General features: G+C 41.1%; 1 protein-coding gene across 2 annotated transcripts in view; it reads left to right on the top strand.

The window, feature by feature from the left end:
• Window positions 1–6,096, top strand: part of FAM3D (FAM3 metabolism regulating signaling molecule D) — a 37,559-nt gene extending 31,463 nt beyond the window's left edge. For both annotated transcript variants that reach the window (XM_083356088.1, XM_083356087.1), the window contains 2 exons: window positions 1,949–2,075; window positions 5,387–6,096. In XM_083356088.1, the coding sequence (XP_083212214.1) occupies window positions 1,949–2,075; window positions 5,387–5,476 (217 nt within the window). In that variant the 3' untranslated portion in view covers window positions 5,477–6,096. The remainder of the gene's footprint in view (window positions 1–1,948; window positions 2,076–5,386) is intronic.
• Window positions 6,097–18,407: the final 12,311 nt, after the last annotated feature.

The following is an 18,407-nucleotide window of genomic DNA, read 5'->3' as shown; positions in this document are numbered from 1 at the left end:
CATGACTGAACGGATGACATTATCCTGATCATATTGCCCATTCCCTGACTCCCAGGAATCTATGCTTGCCTTTTATTTAAAAAAAATAGTCATAAAAATTGTTGGAGAATAATACTCATAAAAATTGTTGACTCTGAGATGCAGCTCCAGGACATTGACTATTCATATGTTTTATTGTAACCAATAGGACTGTCAGAAATACCGATAGTAGACAAAGGTTTCCCTCCATGTTCCACTATTTATCCCTGTTTTGCTTTCCCCTGATTGACTAGAACACTTTCACATTCTTTCATTCAGCCTACTTACTATAGGGAAAGACCATCACCCTTCTCTTTTCAACCATGATGAAGAGAGAAGCTCAGAGGTGCAAGTTTTTTTTACCAATAGCTTTCCTAGTTCTTTTGGAACTTAAACATCCATCTGTAGTTCCTCTTAATAAGTTTAGTTCCCTACTCATGTACATATGGACTTATATGATAAAAAAAATCCCAGCAAATTAACTGGAAGATTTTAATTAAGGCTATTTCAATGTATTCCCTCTATCCCATTTACTCACTAAGTAAGGAGATTGTATCCTGTGAAATCTCTGAGCTGCTGCTTCCTTGTTTGTCTGGTTCCAATAGAGGAGAACCACTAAAAGTTTGGCATTCAGACAAATCAGACATCAATAGGCACATACTAATACACCATATTTACATATTTAGAGAATTTTTTAAAAAAACCTAAGAAGGAAACAAAAAGATACATTCTTTTCAGCAGCTAACACCTTGACATCAGGGATTAACAAGTCTCTTTTCAACATAAAGTAAAATAGGCAAAGAAAAGTAATAAGCATTATTTTTAAAGGTTCATGGGCAATTTATGTTACTATATAAAATTAATTGAGGATATGCTTTCATAAGTTGCAAGATATTGCAGCTCTAAAGTTTTCTTTCAGCTGCAGAAATATGAGAAGATATTGTGCAAAAATTCTACCTTATTCAAATGGACAGTAAAGCAATCTGGACTGCTAATGCTCTAATACTCTAGTACTGTTGTATGCATGTTGCAGTCCATGGTAGTAACTCCAGCAGGGTATATAGGAGTACATCAGCAAAAAATGTCAGATAAGAAGGTGGAAGGAAGGAAGGAAGGAAGGAAGGAAGGAAGGAAGGAAGGAAGGAAGGAAGGAAGGAAGGAAGGAAGGAAGGAAGGAAGGATCCTGATGGCTGAGATAATATCCCAGTCCTGCTTACACTTTTTCAGAAAAGGATGATTTGGGATATAATGAACTCAAAATCTGTTTGGGTTTTTGTTTTTTTCTCATGCCAACTTAAAAGCATTCAGAATCCCAATTCAAACCATCCTGTTTTGATAATTCCCTGCAAAACAGAAGGGATAATAGAGACAGATAAGCCTACAAAGGGAAAATTGAAGGTTTTCTTGTCCACCTGGTTAGATGGAGAGGGAATCTCCTAAAACCTTTGGCTCCAGGATCCACAGAGCTATTGCATGGATGAATGGTAATAGCCAGGGCTTTTTTTGTCATAGAATGCTCAGAACAGAGTTCCGGCACCTTTTTTGGATGGAACCTTGTAGGGCAGGCAAGGCGGGTTGTATGACATGTATGAGTTCCGGCACCTTTTTCTTTTACAAAAAAGCACTGGTAATAGCTAAAAGAGAAAATATTTTATGCAACAGATTTGGTCGACCCAGAGTAAGAAGAGACTAACTGCAGTCTGAATGAGCTTTGTATAGATATATTTTCTGCCATCTTCTGTCTTCTGAAAGGCTGACTTATGAAATGATGAATTGATCAATTTATTAATTCTGGGGCTGCTTTACTCCTCCCATGGCTTTATTTGAACTTCAGACATATCTTCTGTGGAAAGCTTTTTCTTGATGTTCATTCAATGGCGTGTTAAAGAGAAAAAAAACATGACCCACAAAATAATTTTCTGTCTCTCAGGCTAAACGATGAAGCCCGGAACTTATTTTCTGAGTTAGGAAGCAGCTACGCTTCCCAGATGGGTTTTCGAGACAACTGGATATTCCTTGGTGGGAGTGGACTCAAAGGCAAAAGTCCATTTGAACAGGTGTGTTGTGGTAACAGTAGCTGGGTACTATAATCCCAAGTGACGCATGCAGAGATGGTTTCTTATTTGGTTACATAAGGAAATGGCAGAATCGGAAAAATTCTAAATCCCCCACTTGGCAAAAAGGAAATCCTCTGCTAATGTCAGCTTGTGAAACTGGGCTAATCGGGTCAATTCCCGTGCAGTGGCGTAGCGTGGGTTGTCAGCACCCGGGGCAAGGCAAGTGACGTCACAGCACCGCCGAAAAGACGCGCCCCGCAGCGGCGTAGACTTTCCAAGAAGAGTCGCGTGCATGCGGGATGCTTCCGGGTCCCTCTCGAGGGCGTCTGGGTGGGGCTCCGACCTGCAAGAGCCGCTGCATTCAAGCTCGCACGTGAGCCCTGCTAAATAAAGCCACGCATGCGCACGAAGCTAGGCCGGCCGGCGGGTCCATCTTCGCTCGGCCAAGCCTGCCGGGGCGCCTGCGGGGTGCTTGCAGTTGGCCTGAGCCTGGGCGGAGAGTTGGGCGCTTCTATTTATTTTATTCAGTTTATGTGGCCGCCCATCTCACCTGCCGGACTCGTTTCGCTTTGCAAGAAAGAACAGCTTGAGAGTGGAGCCAAGCCGACTCTGTGCAGCCCTTGGGGCTCCCTGAGCAGCTCAGTGTGAGCGCGCCCCCCCCAGATGTTGCACCTGGTGCGGCCGGCCCCCCCCCGCACCCCCCACGCTACGCCACTGTTCCCGTGACAGCCCTAAGATTTAGGCAAGGGTAGGAAACAGGAGTTGCTGAACTATCTTGGGAAGTGTTTTCATGTGGTTAGTAGAATCTATCCAAGCTTCTCTCTACTTCAATTTATACCTAGTACAATCAAGGTGAGCTGTTTCAAGTTCCTTTCTTATGCTTTCTACTTTCCTAGGGACTCGGGTATTTTTTTTATATAACTCTTTTACTTTTTATTCTTCTGCTTCTCCAAATCCAACCCACATTCCTTCACCCCTCTGGAATTAAGATTTTAAGCAGTATTGCCCTGTGGCTGGTTTGCCTGCTTTTCTATTAGAAGCTAACATTTCTGTATCGCTCTTCCTCTATCTCTGTCTTTATCTCTGCAGGTAATCTTCGACTTATGATCATTCAGTTAACAATGGTTGGAATTAATAATGGCCTCAGAAAGGATACTTTGCATCCTGCAAAACACTTGAGCATCACAAAATGCCACACCACCACCTCGCAGTCACGTGATTGTACTCTGGGTTCTTAGCAACCTGTTGCTCTTACAACTTATAAGTTGCCAAGTGCCCCATGATCATGTGATCACCATTTGCAATCTTCTCTGCCAACTGCTCCAGAATTGAGAAACCTGCGGGGAAAGTTGCAGGCTGCTGTCATCTCTGGAAGCTGGCTGAAAGAGCTGCCTACTAAAGTATTTCAAATCCTACCAAAGGATTCCAGAACTCCGAGGAGGCCCAGGGCTGAAATCCTTCAGCAGATAGCTCTTTCAATCAGCCCCCAGAGAGGGAAGCAGCCACTGAGTGGAGAAGTAGTACAGAAAAGTAAGGAGGGCAAGGTGACTCAAGGGATCAAGGAGACCTTGGGAGGCTCAGCACAGGCCGTGTGTGAGTGTCTCTCTGCTCAGGGGTGCAAATCCTACTTCATACAATGTAAAATCTAACAAAGTAAGAAGTATTTAAATGTTTGGCTTATTTCTTTCTTTATAGGACTTTGCTGTCCTATATGTTTCCCATGTTACTCTGGAGATAAAATTAAAGGGGGGAAAAACAAATTTCCATTAAAACAGAATTTAATACTGGCAGAAAGAAAGGTCCCTGTAAAGATTTTCCAGAGTAAACAGAATTTTGCTTATTTATTTTTTTTAAAAAAGAATATCAGAAAATAATACCCCCAATGAAGAGCATGCACATCATGGAGACTGTAATGTATTGACCATTTCTGTGTAAAATCACTTGCTTAATGTCTGATCACTTGTTTAATTGCTGACCTACGTCTTCTGTGTTATGTAACAGCTGCTGTTACTGAGCCAGACTTGCTGTCTCCAGGCTGATAATTAGGTTTGGGGCAGGAAACTGCTACTTTAAACATATTGGTCACCGCCTATAGGCCAACCATATAAATAGCTGCGCAGCAGCCATAAGCTTGCTTGGCTTGGTGGAGCAGTGGGCTAATGCCTCCTTAAGTAACACCAGCTGCCTGCAATTAGTGCAGGTTCGAGTTCCACCAGGCTCAAGGTTGACTCAGCCTTCCATCCTTCCGAGGTAGGTAAAATGAGGACCCAGATTGTTGGGGGCAATTAAGCTGACTTTGTAATAATGCCGTTTGGGGTGTGTGTGAAAGCCCTAATAAGCAGGCATATACATAGAATGAAGGCTACTGCTAAGTTTGTAAAGCCACCCTGAGTCTTCGGAGAAGGGCGGGATATAAATGGAATTAAAATAAAAAAAATACAAATGTTCTGAGTTAATAAACTTGTTTGCTGTTTCAACACTTTGTCTCGCTTAATGCCTCAAGAACTGAAAATATAACAGAGACATTTGCAAACAAAGCAGTAGATTGCTTGGAAACACCCACAAAAGTTACACAGAATTTAGTGGGAATAGATGTGTTTCTCAGGCTACTGCCAGCTTCCTTTTTGCAATTTTGTATTTAAATGTGAAGTATTTAAACCTTATCTTAAAAGTTAAAAATGAATGATAGTTCATGATCCTTCCCCTCTTCTCCCATTTTTTGACACACATAAAAAAATGACCAGGCTACTATCATTCAATAATCTTCAATAACGTAGATACAGTATTGCACTGTAAATGCAATCATATCACCGCAGGGGGGCAGCTGTCAGAACTTGATCATAAGTAGCTCTGGAGAGATTGGTCATAATTTTGAACAGTTGCTAAACTATCAGTCATAAGTCGAGGACTAGTTCTTCCCAAGGCATAGGAGGAAACCTAGGCTGGAAATGACTATATGAACTCCGTCCACTACTCAGAAAAGACCAAATGCTATTAAATTAATGCATGTAGAACCTTGCTATAAGTCACCATTTGATGGTGACTTTAACATCTAAAAAGAAGATACCTGAATAAACATATCTGTATGTTTATTATATAGCCTCAACTGTGGCATGAGGCTATATCACAAAAATGCAATTTCTACATCTCCAAATAAAAATCAGTCCTGTAATACTTAGGAAGAAATATCTACTAGCTATTGAGCTGAAGAGGTTAATGCTTTGATTTTGTGGAATCCATATTCCTATCGGTTGAAAAATATAACTGTCCAAAGCAAATGCCTAATTTTTCCTCTTTTTTTCCTTTTACAGTATTTGAAAAATGATAAGGACAAAAACAAGTATGATGGCTGGCCTGAAGTTCTGGAAATGGAGGGCTGCGTCCCTAAGAGGATAGAGTAGCATAAAACAAAATTTGGCACAAGAATGAACTGTGGTCTTATCAAACAGATTTTTTTTATTTTGCCTAACAATCTGGGATAGTGAATTTGAAATGACTCAGCCTTCAATCCCTGAGATTTTGAACTCAGAGCTGACATCAACCTGCTGGTCTCAAATGAGGTTAACAAAAAAGAAGGTCAGTTTTTCTACGTGTGGGTCCCTAGCCTTTTCACTGCTACTCTGACATATAAGTAACGATTTCTGAAGAACTACAGGCATATACTTCCAGTAGAACTAATGCTTTCAGAATTGCTATATGATCATTCCAGACTTCACAGATACAGGAGCAAAACCTTCAAAAAGTGCTTTTGGAGGTGAAGCAAAGACTGGCAGGATCAGGAATTTGGGAGTGGATGTTGAGGTTGGACAAAGCACAGTTTTTGGACTTATCTTTGGTTTGTTTTATATGGTTTTCATTCTATTTTAATGTTCCATTGCAATTTTGTTGTATTTTTGTGCTTCAAAATGGCATGAAACCTAGCCGCCAAATTTGAGTACACCAAAACAATCAGGATCATAACGAAACTAAGATTTGCTATTTGTGTAAATGCTCTGAAACTGACTTGGATAAACATGTGCTGATGAAGTTGTTGTTGTTAGCTGCAAAGTCATGTCCGACCCATCGCGACCCTATGGACAACGTTCCTCCAGGCCTTCCTGTCCTCTGCCATCTTCTGGAGTCCATTTAAGCTCACACCTACTGCTTCAGCTGATGAAGACTGTTGCTGAATTAAATTGCAAACTAGTGGTATGATACAAATGGCACAAATTACATCATTCATATTCATTTATGACAATTGCCATGATGGCATAATTAAGAAAATAATGATGTCTTTATATGAATGAGTACATAGATACAAAACATGTCAGTTATATAATTTGTGTAATGATATCATGATATGTGTGTGTGTGTTTGTGTATATAAATACAGTGCCTAAATTTGGTCTATTACATGCAAAACCTGTTGAATCAAGGCTTAGTAAATTAGAGTTTCACTGCATTTTAAAAATGGAGAACCCCCAAATCTTCCTAGTACCCATCTGTTACAACACACATCCCATTTCTTCTAACTGTCAAGCATTCCAAAAATACATTATGTACCCTTGTGTGATTTCTTTTGGAAAACATTCAATGGCAGTTTATTGTCAGGCATGAAAGACCAGGTTCACACTTGAAAGTTCAATCTATTTATTGCTAAAAGCTTATGCACAGGAAACTTCTCAATGAACTGTTAGCACTTGGTTAGAGTTAGATAAGGGTCAACGGCAATCAAGCAGGGTAGGACTTACTTCATTTATGGCTACATAGTGATTCTAAGTTGATCCCTCTTTTCACCTCTCCCCCAGGCTCTATCAGTCCTTCTGCCACTTATTGGCACTTTGAAATGTTTGTGGTTGTGTATAAAATATATACACAGTCAGTGATGAAAAGTTTAAAGCCCACGCATCAACATATTACCCCTACTTATGTGAAATAATGCAGTTTGATCTGATCCCGGAACTGCGAGCTGTGCTGAGGAAGTTTTTCCTGCGCATAGGGGTAGCGTTCAGAGTCTGGATTCCTGAAGAACACTTGCGAACAGCAGGAACTCAATCCCTTGCATGGTAGTCCTATGGCTGCTGTTTACCAAAGCTTGAAAAATGCCCAGTTCACTGAATGAAGCATAAACAAAGAAAAGAAAAATTGATAGGTCTCCAAAGAAGAAGAAACTACAATAATGTGAACAGCAGGGTTATATTGATCACTCTGGTATTTCTGAAGGCTCTTTCATTACTACTATTATTCTGGCTGTCCTATAGGAATAGCTGTTCACATTTGACAGTTTATTGCAGTAAATGTCAAGTTATTCTTACCATTCAGCTTTTCTGCTAAAATCGATTTTGCAGTAGTTCCCTCTTAATACCTTCCAGCTGTTTGCTCATAAGCTGTTGGAAATAATGAATGGAAACCCTTTATATAAGTTTGTGATGCTAGCAAATGTATTAATAAATATTTGAGAAGATGAAAATTCATTTGAAAATTGGCTGGAGCGTTTCTCCACCAAGAATGCATACAAAACGACTTGGTGCTCTCTTCTTTCAATACAGATTTGAATGATTTGGTGCTGTCTATTGTGTATACCATAAGGGACGCGGTGGCTCAGTGGGTTAGGACGCTGAGCTTGTCGATCAGAAGGTCGGCAGTCTGGCGGGTCAAATCCCGAGTGCCGCGTAACAGAGTGAGCGCCTGTTACTCGTCCCAGCTTCTGCCAACCTAGCAGTTCGAAAGCACGTAAAAATGCAAGTAGAAAAATAGGGACCACTACGGTGGGAAGGTAACAGCGTTCCGTGCGCCTTTGGCGTCTAGTCATGCCGGCCACATGACCACGGAGACGTCCTCGGACAAGCGCTGGCTCTTCGGCTTTGAAACGGAGATGAGCACCGGCCCCTAGAGTCGGAAACGACTAGCACACATGTGCGGGGGAACCTTTACCTTTACCTTTATAAAATATATAGATTGAACCCAATAAAGATAGTCAGTTTTCATGCTTCAGATAGTCACTCCACTTCTGCTTCCACATCAATTCTCCAAAGTGCTATTGCTCCTGATAGATAGAATCTAAAATCTCATTCTTCAAGCCATTCTCGCTCAGAGAACTGTTTTGTCTCCTCGTTTTAGGTAGGGAGGGGATAGAAAACAAGCTAATACATTTCTTTTCTTGGTCCTCGTGGAGATACCTGGCTGAATTTGCCTAACAAAATAGTTGCTCCCAGCAGTCTTGTCCAACCAGTTTGACTTCCACAAATCTCATCTACTCTGGCTCTAGTTTGTTAGTCATAAAATATTAATCTTGGAAGAGATATGAAAGGCCTCCTGTCATTTTCTATATTTATTTTATCAGATTTACAGAGCTGCCCAAATCAATCAACTTTGATTGGTTTACTCAAGCAGTTAAACAAAATCTGATAGATGGCAAGACCTAACAAAACAAATATAAACTCACAAAGTTAATACAAGACAACTATAGAACATAGAACATACAACGATAGAGTTGGAAGGGACCTTGAAGGTCTTCTAGTCCAATCTTCTGTTCAAGCAAGAGATCCTATACCAGGGATAGGCAACCTTGGCTCTTTTATGACTCGTGGACTTCAACTCCCAGAATTCCTGAGCCAGCTGGCTCAGGAATTCTGGGAGTTGAAGTCCACGAGTCATAAAAGAGCCAAGGTTGCCTACCGCTGTCCTATACCATTCCAGACAAGTGGCTATCCAGTCTCTTTTTGAAAGCCTCCAGTGATGGAGCACCCACAACTTCTGAAGGCAAACCATTCCATTGGTTAATTGCTCTCACCATTAGGAAACTTCTCTTAGTTCTAGGGTGCTTCTCCCCTTGGTTAATTTCCACCCATTGTTTCTCATCTTGCTTTTTGGTGCTTTGGGAAATAGTTTGACCCCCTCGTCTTTGTAGGAGCCTGCCAAAGAAAACCATGTCTCATCCCAAGGACTGGGAAAAGGGCCAGGACTTCAAGGAAGGCAGGGCCAAAGTAACACACAACCCTGAGTATAAAATTATGAAGATAATATTGACGAAGTAATACAAGAACCACTAAATAAGTTAAATAAGCAGGACTGCTGTCATGATTTTCCAGATATCCACTGACTGAAGCTTGAAATAGCTCACTTGTCACTCCATCCTGTAGCTTTGTTTTGTATTTTGGGGGTAAAATATAATACATTTTCTTTGCAACAGGAACTTCGGACAAAGCTGCTGCCCTGGCTTACCTCACCCCTCCCAACTTACTGCTTCAAAGGCAAATATTTCTGTAAACTCTTCTAATTTCTCCAAGGATAAAGCAACAAGTTACAATTTCATCTTGTAACCAGCAGGTGGAAATCTTTCCTTAGGAAGAAATAACAAGAAAGGAAATGTTTGAACTTCCTATTCATAGGTTGATTTCTTTAAATCAAGGAACTCTTTTCCAGATGACAAAACCTGAAGGGACACACAATTTCTAGCCCAAATAAAGTACATTGATGCCCCAATCATTTAAAAATGCTATAATGCAATCCAATGCTTTTTGTATTAAAATCAGTGCATTTCATTTACATTTCTATTTATAGCAGGGGTGTCAAACTCAATTTCATTGAGGGCCACATCAGCATTGTGGTTGCCCTCAGGGGGCCTGGTGGGTATGGCCAGGGTGAGTGTGGCCTACTGGGTGGGTGCAACTGGAGTGCGTATGGCCTACTGGGTGGGCATGGCCAGCTCTACATCATTGGCATCAAGGGTGCCTATGGGGGCCTGGGCAGGAGTGGGACAGATCTGGGGGTCTCTGGCAGAAGGAGGGTCTCTGGGCCAGGGCCAAGGCAGCAGGGACCATTCCCTCACTGTTTCCTGGATGGCTTCGGGGGCCACATGAAACCACTTTGCGGGCCGGATCTGGCCCCCGGGCCTTTTGTTTGACATGTCTGATTTATAGCATAGTTAGATGTTGCTTTTTAGTCCCATGTGTGGCAAATAGAATATCACCAAGTTGATTTGTCCCATGTTTGACATGACTCACCATTATCCCTTTCGCCTGAAATCTTCCTCTTCTATAATATCCATCTTTCAGATCATTAACACACTCCCCCAATTCTTCTGTTAGGATATTTCAAAGCTGTGATGGCACAGTGGTTAGAATGCAGTATTGCAGGCTAAATCTGCCAGCTGCCAGCAGTTCAGTCCTAACCTGTTCAAGTTTGACTCAGCCTTCCATCCTTCTGAGGTTGATAAAATGAGGACCCAGATTGTTGGGGGCAATATGCTGACTCTGTTAACCGCTTAGAGAGGGCTGTAAAGCACTATGTAGCAGTAAAAATTTAAGTGCTATTGCTATCATTATTGCTATTTCTCTTGAATTAAGTCCACAGCCTTTCTTCCTAACATATATTTTTCATATTTAGAAAATTTTCCAATGTTCAGTTCAGGATGTATTTTATCACCATCACCATTTTCTCCCCCATAAACACCCAATTCTGCTTCATTTTCAATAATATGGAAGGAAAGGGGAAGAATCACAGCTTTAGAAAGCAAGAATCTATCAGAATGGTATATTCCTTAAATTTTGCAAAGAATATGTTACATTAAGCCATGTCCCCATGTATGAGCCTTTACACAAATTCATGGGGTCATGGCTTAAGGTGTACCATTCTGACGCATGATACAACTTCAAGGTTACATGAATCATCCTTTTAGAGGAGAGGGAAATTTCCCTATTTTAATATAGTGTATATACTATATAGGGATTTTTGTTATACCAATCCTGAAGAGGCAATCTGACAATTCCCAGTAAGGATGAAATTTGTCACATACTACTTTCTAGCAGCCAGTAAATGGAAAGGGCAAAGGAAATAGCCTTGAAGAACAGGAAGAAGAGCCCCTACCAAGCCAATGATTAGATAAGAGGGATTTGAGCCATGGCCAAGGAAGCATCTTGAGAAAACATCACATACAAGGCTCTCCCTATTTCACATGAAGAGAAGGAGGGGAAAAACACATTCAGAATTTTAAGAGTCTTGCTATAGGTAAGTTAAAATAAAAGTAATGCTGATCTAAAGAATATAGCATTGGGTTCTTAGTCTGGTCTAGCTTTTAGGGTTGACAATACAATAGGAAAACAAGAATATCAGTAGAGGTTAATAGTTCCTGGGAACCAAGAAAGGGGGAAACCTAGATCTAGGCACAGATGAACCAACGAGGCACTTACCTTTCCCAACTGATCCTCTAGATCCCATCTATTGAAGACACAAATCATTTGCATCTACTCTAAGGCTCGGAGCAATTGATTCAAAGCCCTCCAGCCCCACCTGCCCCAAGTCTTCTATAAAGATGCAAAGAAGACATCAGATGTGGTTGCTTGATACCACAGTAAGTGAGTCTTGGTGGATGTTTTCCTTGCTGCCTGTCAAATCATCTGCACTTTTTTCAATATCATTTGGAAATGTAGTATTTGTTAAATCTAAACCATGAACCCGGGCAGAAAAGAGCAAAACATCAACCACGTGTATCTAGATTGTTCCATAGGAAGGAGGAAAATTATATAATGGGCTTTATTGACCTTTTTGGGGCCTTTATGATCTGATCTTTCTTCAACTTCATATCATTTAGCTTTTGCCTATGGGCTAGTAGTACAAAAACAGGCACTTTTCTTCCTTCCTCAATACTCTTTTGCTCCAATATGGATTAGAATTGCCTTCAGATCTATTGCTATCCAAATGGTTTGGAGTTGCAAGTCCAGATCTCCTCACCAGAATAGTAGAGGGAGTTTAGGACTCTGTGGTACACCTGTCTCTTGACAGTCCCAATCTACATCATGATAATCCTGGGGTTCTGGTAATCATCCTTCTCCAGTTGAGTGTTTCTGGCTGGCTTTCCACAGGATTTGAAAGGCAACTGCAGCAAAATATACACTGGATATTAAAAGAGGCAGGATAGAATATTTCCTCTAAAGGAGAACACAAACATCTTAACAAAGGCAGAAAGCAGCCCCAGTCTTCCTGCTATAGGAAAACAGCCTCAAGCAGAATATTGAAGAGGCTAGTCTTTAGGAATGGATATTTTGCATCCATTCAGAAAGCTGGGGCACACTATTCAGAAAGAAAGAGCAGCCACAAAGCCTAAATAAGCCACACAACAGGCAAAGAGCCCAAACTTACAAGATTAGCTCAGACAAACAAAACACCTAGGATTTGCATTTCCTCTTTTGCCTGAAGAGCCAGCCATGACCCACTACATGACCCCATAGGAATCTGGCAACAGCCATTAAAATATTAAAGGACATATTCTTACACAGGAACAGACATCTCAATCACAAAGCCCCCAAAAAATGTATAAAAATCCATCCATTCTCAACCCCATTTTGTCAGCCACCCCAGAAACATGCTGCTGTCACTAGCTTCTGACTACCAAATAAACAGAGAACTTCTTTCCTGCAGCCTGCCTTCATTTTATTTCAGCGTCTTTCTCTCAGACCTGATTTTTCTTCCAGCAGAGCCAATGAAGTCAAGGCCTTTTCTTAGAACAGTATTTCAAATAGTCTCCAGGTAAAGTCACTTCTAGCCAAAAGGTTGTCTTCTAAAAGGAGTATAAAGCTAACATTAAGCTATTTTCTCATCTTAAGTATTATTTTATGTTCTAAAGACAGCTATAGAACTGGCATTGCATTCTTTGGCAAATCTAGTCTTTCCAAAATTCTTGTTCCTGCATCGGGTCCACCCAGAAATCCAATATTTTGAAAGTATATCCAGTGCCTTGGATTCTGCAAAGTGTAGGAGATTTGCATAAAATAACAAATGTGACCTTGTGATGTCTCACTACTCTGTGGTGACCAATTGCCCATTGATGGTGAATGACAGTTTTGGGAAAGTGGAGGCTTAAGACCAGATTGCTACTATTGGTACCAAGCACTGCCTATAAACATCTTCTTCTGTCAAATCTATCCATTTGCAATTTGTGAGATAGATAGGATTAATGCTAGGGATGGACAATAATGAATTAATCAAATGACTTGGGGATTGAAAGAGCCCTCTTTTCTTCCCTCCTTAATTTGAGCTCTGGCTGCAATAATGGCTTGGTGAAAATCTGGCTTACTGAACATGCTTTTATCCTGGCACTGATGATGTTACTTAGTTTGGGCAATGAAATGGCCTCAAGAAAACAATCAACCTCAGAGAGCATCAAGGACTCCTTATTTCAACCCTGAGCTACAAATATTCTTCTTTGTGTTTTTATCCATTGCACCACGAACGTCATTATCACATATCCCAGGCTGGTAGATGAAATTTTAGAGACTGGAATCAGTAAGAGGAAAGAGTTTGTATCGAGCCATGTGCAGCAGACCCTTGGCCTGACCCTCCTCGGGGCCATTTGGTCCACTGTGAGGTTTTGCTACATTTCTATTGGGCATTGCCATCCTTTGGGCCCCTCTTTGAAAAAGGCCAGGGCAGAATATGAGGTCAGCTGGAGTCTGAAAGTCAGGCAGGAGCTTACAGGATGCTGAGACAGCCACAGCCCATCCAGATTCCCTCCTCCCCTTTCTTCTTAAAGCAGCGCTTGGGGCTTTGATTTCCTTGTTGTTGTTTTTCCCAAGGCTGCACTGAAGTGAGGAGCAAATTGGGGGCAGAGGGAGGGGAGAGGAGGGAAGGATGGCACAAATCCTTGATCAGGGAAAAAGGCTCCCGCTGCTGTGGCCCAGCTGTGTGGCACAGGTTGGATTCCTCCTCCTCTGATCAGCTCCCAGTGACATCTTGTTGTGTCAAGTCTGATTAATCTAATCTTTGAGAGGCTTTCACACACACACACACACACACACACACACACACACACACAGCACACACACACAGAGAGAGAGAGAGAGAGAGAGAGAGAGAGAGAGAGAGGGAGAGAGGGAGAGAGAGAGAAAGGAGCTGTGTTAAGGAGATGGCCATCCTCAGCATGAAAGCTGCCTTTGTATGTAGCCCCGGGCAGCATGCAAGCCAGTTGTTAGGTATATTCAAAAAATGAATTCTTTACATGCCAGGGTCAGCGATCAAGGGAAAACTGCTTTGCTCATCCCCTTGAACCTCTTGCTGCTGTTTTCTGACCCTTCTTACGCGATGAGTAAATGGGAGTGCAAGGAGCTGCATAACATCACTCTATGCAAGACCGAAGACCGAAGGCATCTCTCTGCAAAAAGTGCCCTGGACTTTTTGAACCTGGCAGAATAAGACAGCTCCATATAGGGCTGGTGTTCTGGCTTTCTCGCTCATCCACATGCAACAAAGCCCTGGAGGGAAATTCAAAGTGTTGCAGGGGAAGAAGTGAACTACTAAAATTATGGGTGCAGCTCAAGGGAAAAAGGTAATGATTTTCTATTTTGCATTTGGAGTTGGGTAAGAAGACACTGCATAGTAGCCAGCAGGGGGATTTGGTTGGATTCATCAACTGAAATGGGTCAACTAGTGATAGAGTGAATCTTTCCATTTAATCAAAGAGGGAAAAGCAGATCTGGTGGGGTGGAAAGAAGTTTCATAAAAGCAATGAGGGGAGACAATATAAATTACTGGAGTATTGGACATAATTGGGGATCTACTTTGAAAAGCTCCTTAGAGATGTTCTTAATGAATGCCTGCTAAGAAAATTACTTTGCTCCCAATAGGACACCTAACTAACACAGTAGTATGTGCTTTAATGAACTGGAACCCTGTAAGATTTTTATCTTATTCTCTATAGCTAATTATGTTAGAACATGGAAAACTCTGGGGAAGGGAATATTCTCTACTAAACTTAAGCTTCTCTAACATGTTGTTGTTAGCTGTGAAGTCATGTCTGACCCATCGCGAACCCATGGACAATGTTCCTCCAGGCCTTCCTGTCCTCTACCATCTTCTGGAGTCCATTTAAGCTCACGTCTACTGCCTCAGTGACTCCATCCAGCCACCTCATTCTCTGTTGTCCCCTTCTTCTATTCCCCTCAAGCTTTCCCAGCATTAGGCTCTTCTCCAGGGAGTCCTTCCTTCTCATTAGGTGGCCAAAGTATTTGAGTTTCAAATTCAGGATCTGACCTTCTAAAGAGCAGTCAGGGTTGATCTCCTCTAGGACTGACCAGTTTGAATGCCTTGCAATCAAAGGGACTTGCAGGAGTCTTCTCCAGCACCATAGTTCAAAGGCCTCAATTCTTTGGCGCTCAGCCTTTCTTATGGTCCAACTTTCACTGCCATACATTGCAACTGGGAAGACCATAGCCTTGACTATATGCACTTTTGACAGGGTGATGTCTCTGCTTTTTAGTGTGCTGTCTAGATTTGCCATGGTTTTCCTCCCCAGGAGCAAGCATCTTTTAATTTCTTGGCTACAGTCCCCATCTGCAGTGATCTTGGAGCCCAGGAAAATAAAATCTGTCACTACCTCCATTTCTTCCCCATCTATTTGCCAGGAATTGAGAGGGTCAGATGCCATGATCTTGGTTTTCTTAATGTTAAGTTTCAACCCAACTTTTGCACTCTCCTTCTTCACCTGCAACAAGAGGCTCTTTAGTTCTTCTTCACATTCTGCCATTCTCTAATATATCCCCGCATGATTCCAAAAATTATTTTTAATATATTTACATGCGCAATTTGCAATTATACAGCAAGGGAGGAGTAAAAAGAGGAAGGTGAATGCAAGTGCACCTCCGAAGAGTATTTAAATGGGCTGTTCTAGGAGAGGAAAAGTCAAGTGGCACTTAGTCCCCCTTCTCCTTCCACAGGAATCTGGTCAAGTGTCTTCTGATGGAAAGAGTCCTTGAAAGGGAGGAGTTATCAGCTGCTTTTCTCCAACCCAATCTGAAGCTTGGAATATCATATTATTTGGGCCCCCAAAGTTAGGAAAGTGTTGCAACGTTTAATGAAACATGCTGTGCAGTCCCAGAATTTTAATCAGATTGTTCTACATTAGCCTGAGAATTGTCATTTGGAAACGGCCTTCAATCTGTCAGTTTGTTCCTATAGTCTAGACCAGGGGTAGGCAACCTCGGCTCTTTTATGACTCCTGGACTTCAACTCCCAGAATTCCTCAGTCAGCATAGTCCATGAGTCATAAAAGAGCCGAGGTTGCCTACCCCTGGTCTAGATTGATGCATTCTGACCTGCAACAATCTACCATGTTCTCAAACAGATGTTGTTGTTTTTTCCCACCACTCTTTTAAAACCAAAAGTACAAAAGATTGAATCTGTGGCCAACATGATACAAAGGAAATGTTCTGGCCTCTTCCTTCCTATCTGGATGTTAAAATGCCTCCTTGCTCCGCCCCCCCCCCCCACACACACCAAATCCTGCAAAGGATCTTAGGGCGCCTTAGAGACAGTGACACAGTAAGTGTCACTGTAAGTGGGGTGAATTTTATTTCATAAAATCTTATACCTTGATTATGGAAGTCTTTGCTGTTTTTCAGCAAGAGCTGCGGTATCTGTGACAGATAACAAAAAAGCCTCCTGCAAAATATTCCAGTTCTGATTTCTCCTTTAAATTTATCCTTTTTGTCCTTTCCCTTCATCCAGGCTCCCTCTCTCCTATTTGAGGGAGAGAGTTATTTTAAACCAAAGCCTATTAGTTTGGCCAGCTTGCCTCCTAATCTAATCTAATCCATTGTCTGATGTCTTCATTCTTGTTTACAATTCTTGCCTGTCAAAGGCCTTATGCATCAAAAGCCCAGAACTGCATCAGCCTTGTATGATGCACCCCAAAAAGCAGAGGTGGGCAACCCTTTAGCAGGGGGCACATTTTACTTTGAGGGAGAGAAAAGTGTAACATTGGTTGTGGTGATGACACAGAGTGGGCAGGACCAGGTCACAAAACTACACAGAGCTAGAATATTATTTCTGGGATATTGACCTTTTTGTCTCTGTTCGTGAAGTTTCTTTGTTAATTATATAAAGCCACAAAAACTGGTTTTAGATTGCACAGTGTGTCTTCTATATTTCCTTACCTTGAAATGGAAGGAAACCATACTCTACCTTTGGGGCAACTACGCTGCCAAGTTTGAATGATGCAGACAATCACAATTCCTCAGCAACAGAAAAAGAGGATCAAGAGCCATCTATTGCGTCTCACCTATCAGATGAATGGAAACTCCAAACCAGAATATTTCTGCTGCTCTTCATTCATTTTTGGCTATGGTTGAATTAGTTGGTCACTCTTGCACAAGGGAATGCAGAGTAAGCTATTGCAAATGGTGTTTAATGTGTTGGCCTGGCAATAGGGAGACCCTTGTTCAATTCACTTCATAGTCACAGAAGTTCAGAGCTACATCATAACAATTTTTAAAAAGTCAGTCAGTCTGTCTGTCTGTCTGTCTGTCTTATAATAATAATAATAATAAAATTGGAAGGGACCTTGGAGGCAGGAAACCCTATACCATTTCAGACAAATGGCTGTCCAGTATCTTCTTAAAAACTTCCAGTGTTGGAGCATTTGCCGCTTCTGGAGGCAGGTTTTTCCTGGTTAATTGTTCTAATTGTCAGGAAGTTTCTCCTTAGTTCTAGGTTGCTTCTCTCCTTGATTAGTTTCCATCCATTGATCCATCCATCCATCTATCTATCCATCCATTTATCTATCTATTCATGCAACATTACTAAGAAAATAATGTAACATCAAGTGATAATCCTGTTTTTTTTTTTAAAAAAAGGGAAAGAAAAAAGCATGAGAATTATGTTATATTAATATGGGAAAGATAATTTAAAGATTGAGATACAACATCCAATAACAATCCATTATTGTGCAGATTTTTTCTTTTCAGTATTATATAATAATCCTTTTAAGTAGCCCTCATGCATCCAAGGTCTTGACAGAAGCCAAATAATATAGCCAAGAACTACATATACATGCTTAACATATATTAATTGATCCTGCATTATTTTAACAATCCTGCTTGGCAACAATAGGACAAGTTAATTTTCCAGCTCCTGAAATTTATCTCCAACAGTATTAATGATAACCACCCTTTATTTACTGAGATGTCAATATACACAGTACCAAAAATGTTGCATTAATTTCATTTTAAGATTATAAGAAGATAATTCCACATTATTCAAGATAATTCTCCAAACCAAATTCAAACAATAGCAGTCAATCACATAATTACAATCCAGTTTTCATATCAGGTATATATTTATCCTATGTAAAACGGTCAACATACTTGATGTTTTGATAAATTCCAGATCTGACCTTATGCTTCCTTAACCCTGAATGATCTACATCATTCAGTCCAGCTAACAATTTTGTAGATGGCAATGCTAAATCTAGAAATAATTAGATGAAACCTGTTCATCTGGATTAATGTTCCAACTTCTCACTTGCTTCTCCAATGACTGGATTGCTGCAACCATTATTATGGATTCCAGGTGTCCTATTACC

The sequence above is a fragment of the Vipera ursinii genome, assembly GCF_947247035.1.
Source record: "Vipera ursinii genome assembly, chromosome: 2".
Classification (NCBI taxonomy): domain Eukaryota; kingdom Metazoa; phylum Chordata; class Lepidosauria; order Squamata; family Viperidae; genus Vipera; species Vipera ursinii.
Note: the sequence above shows the minus strand (reverse complement) of the source record. Positions and strands in the feature narration are given on the sequence as shown.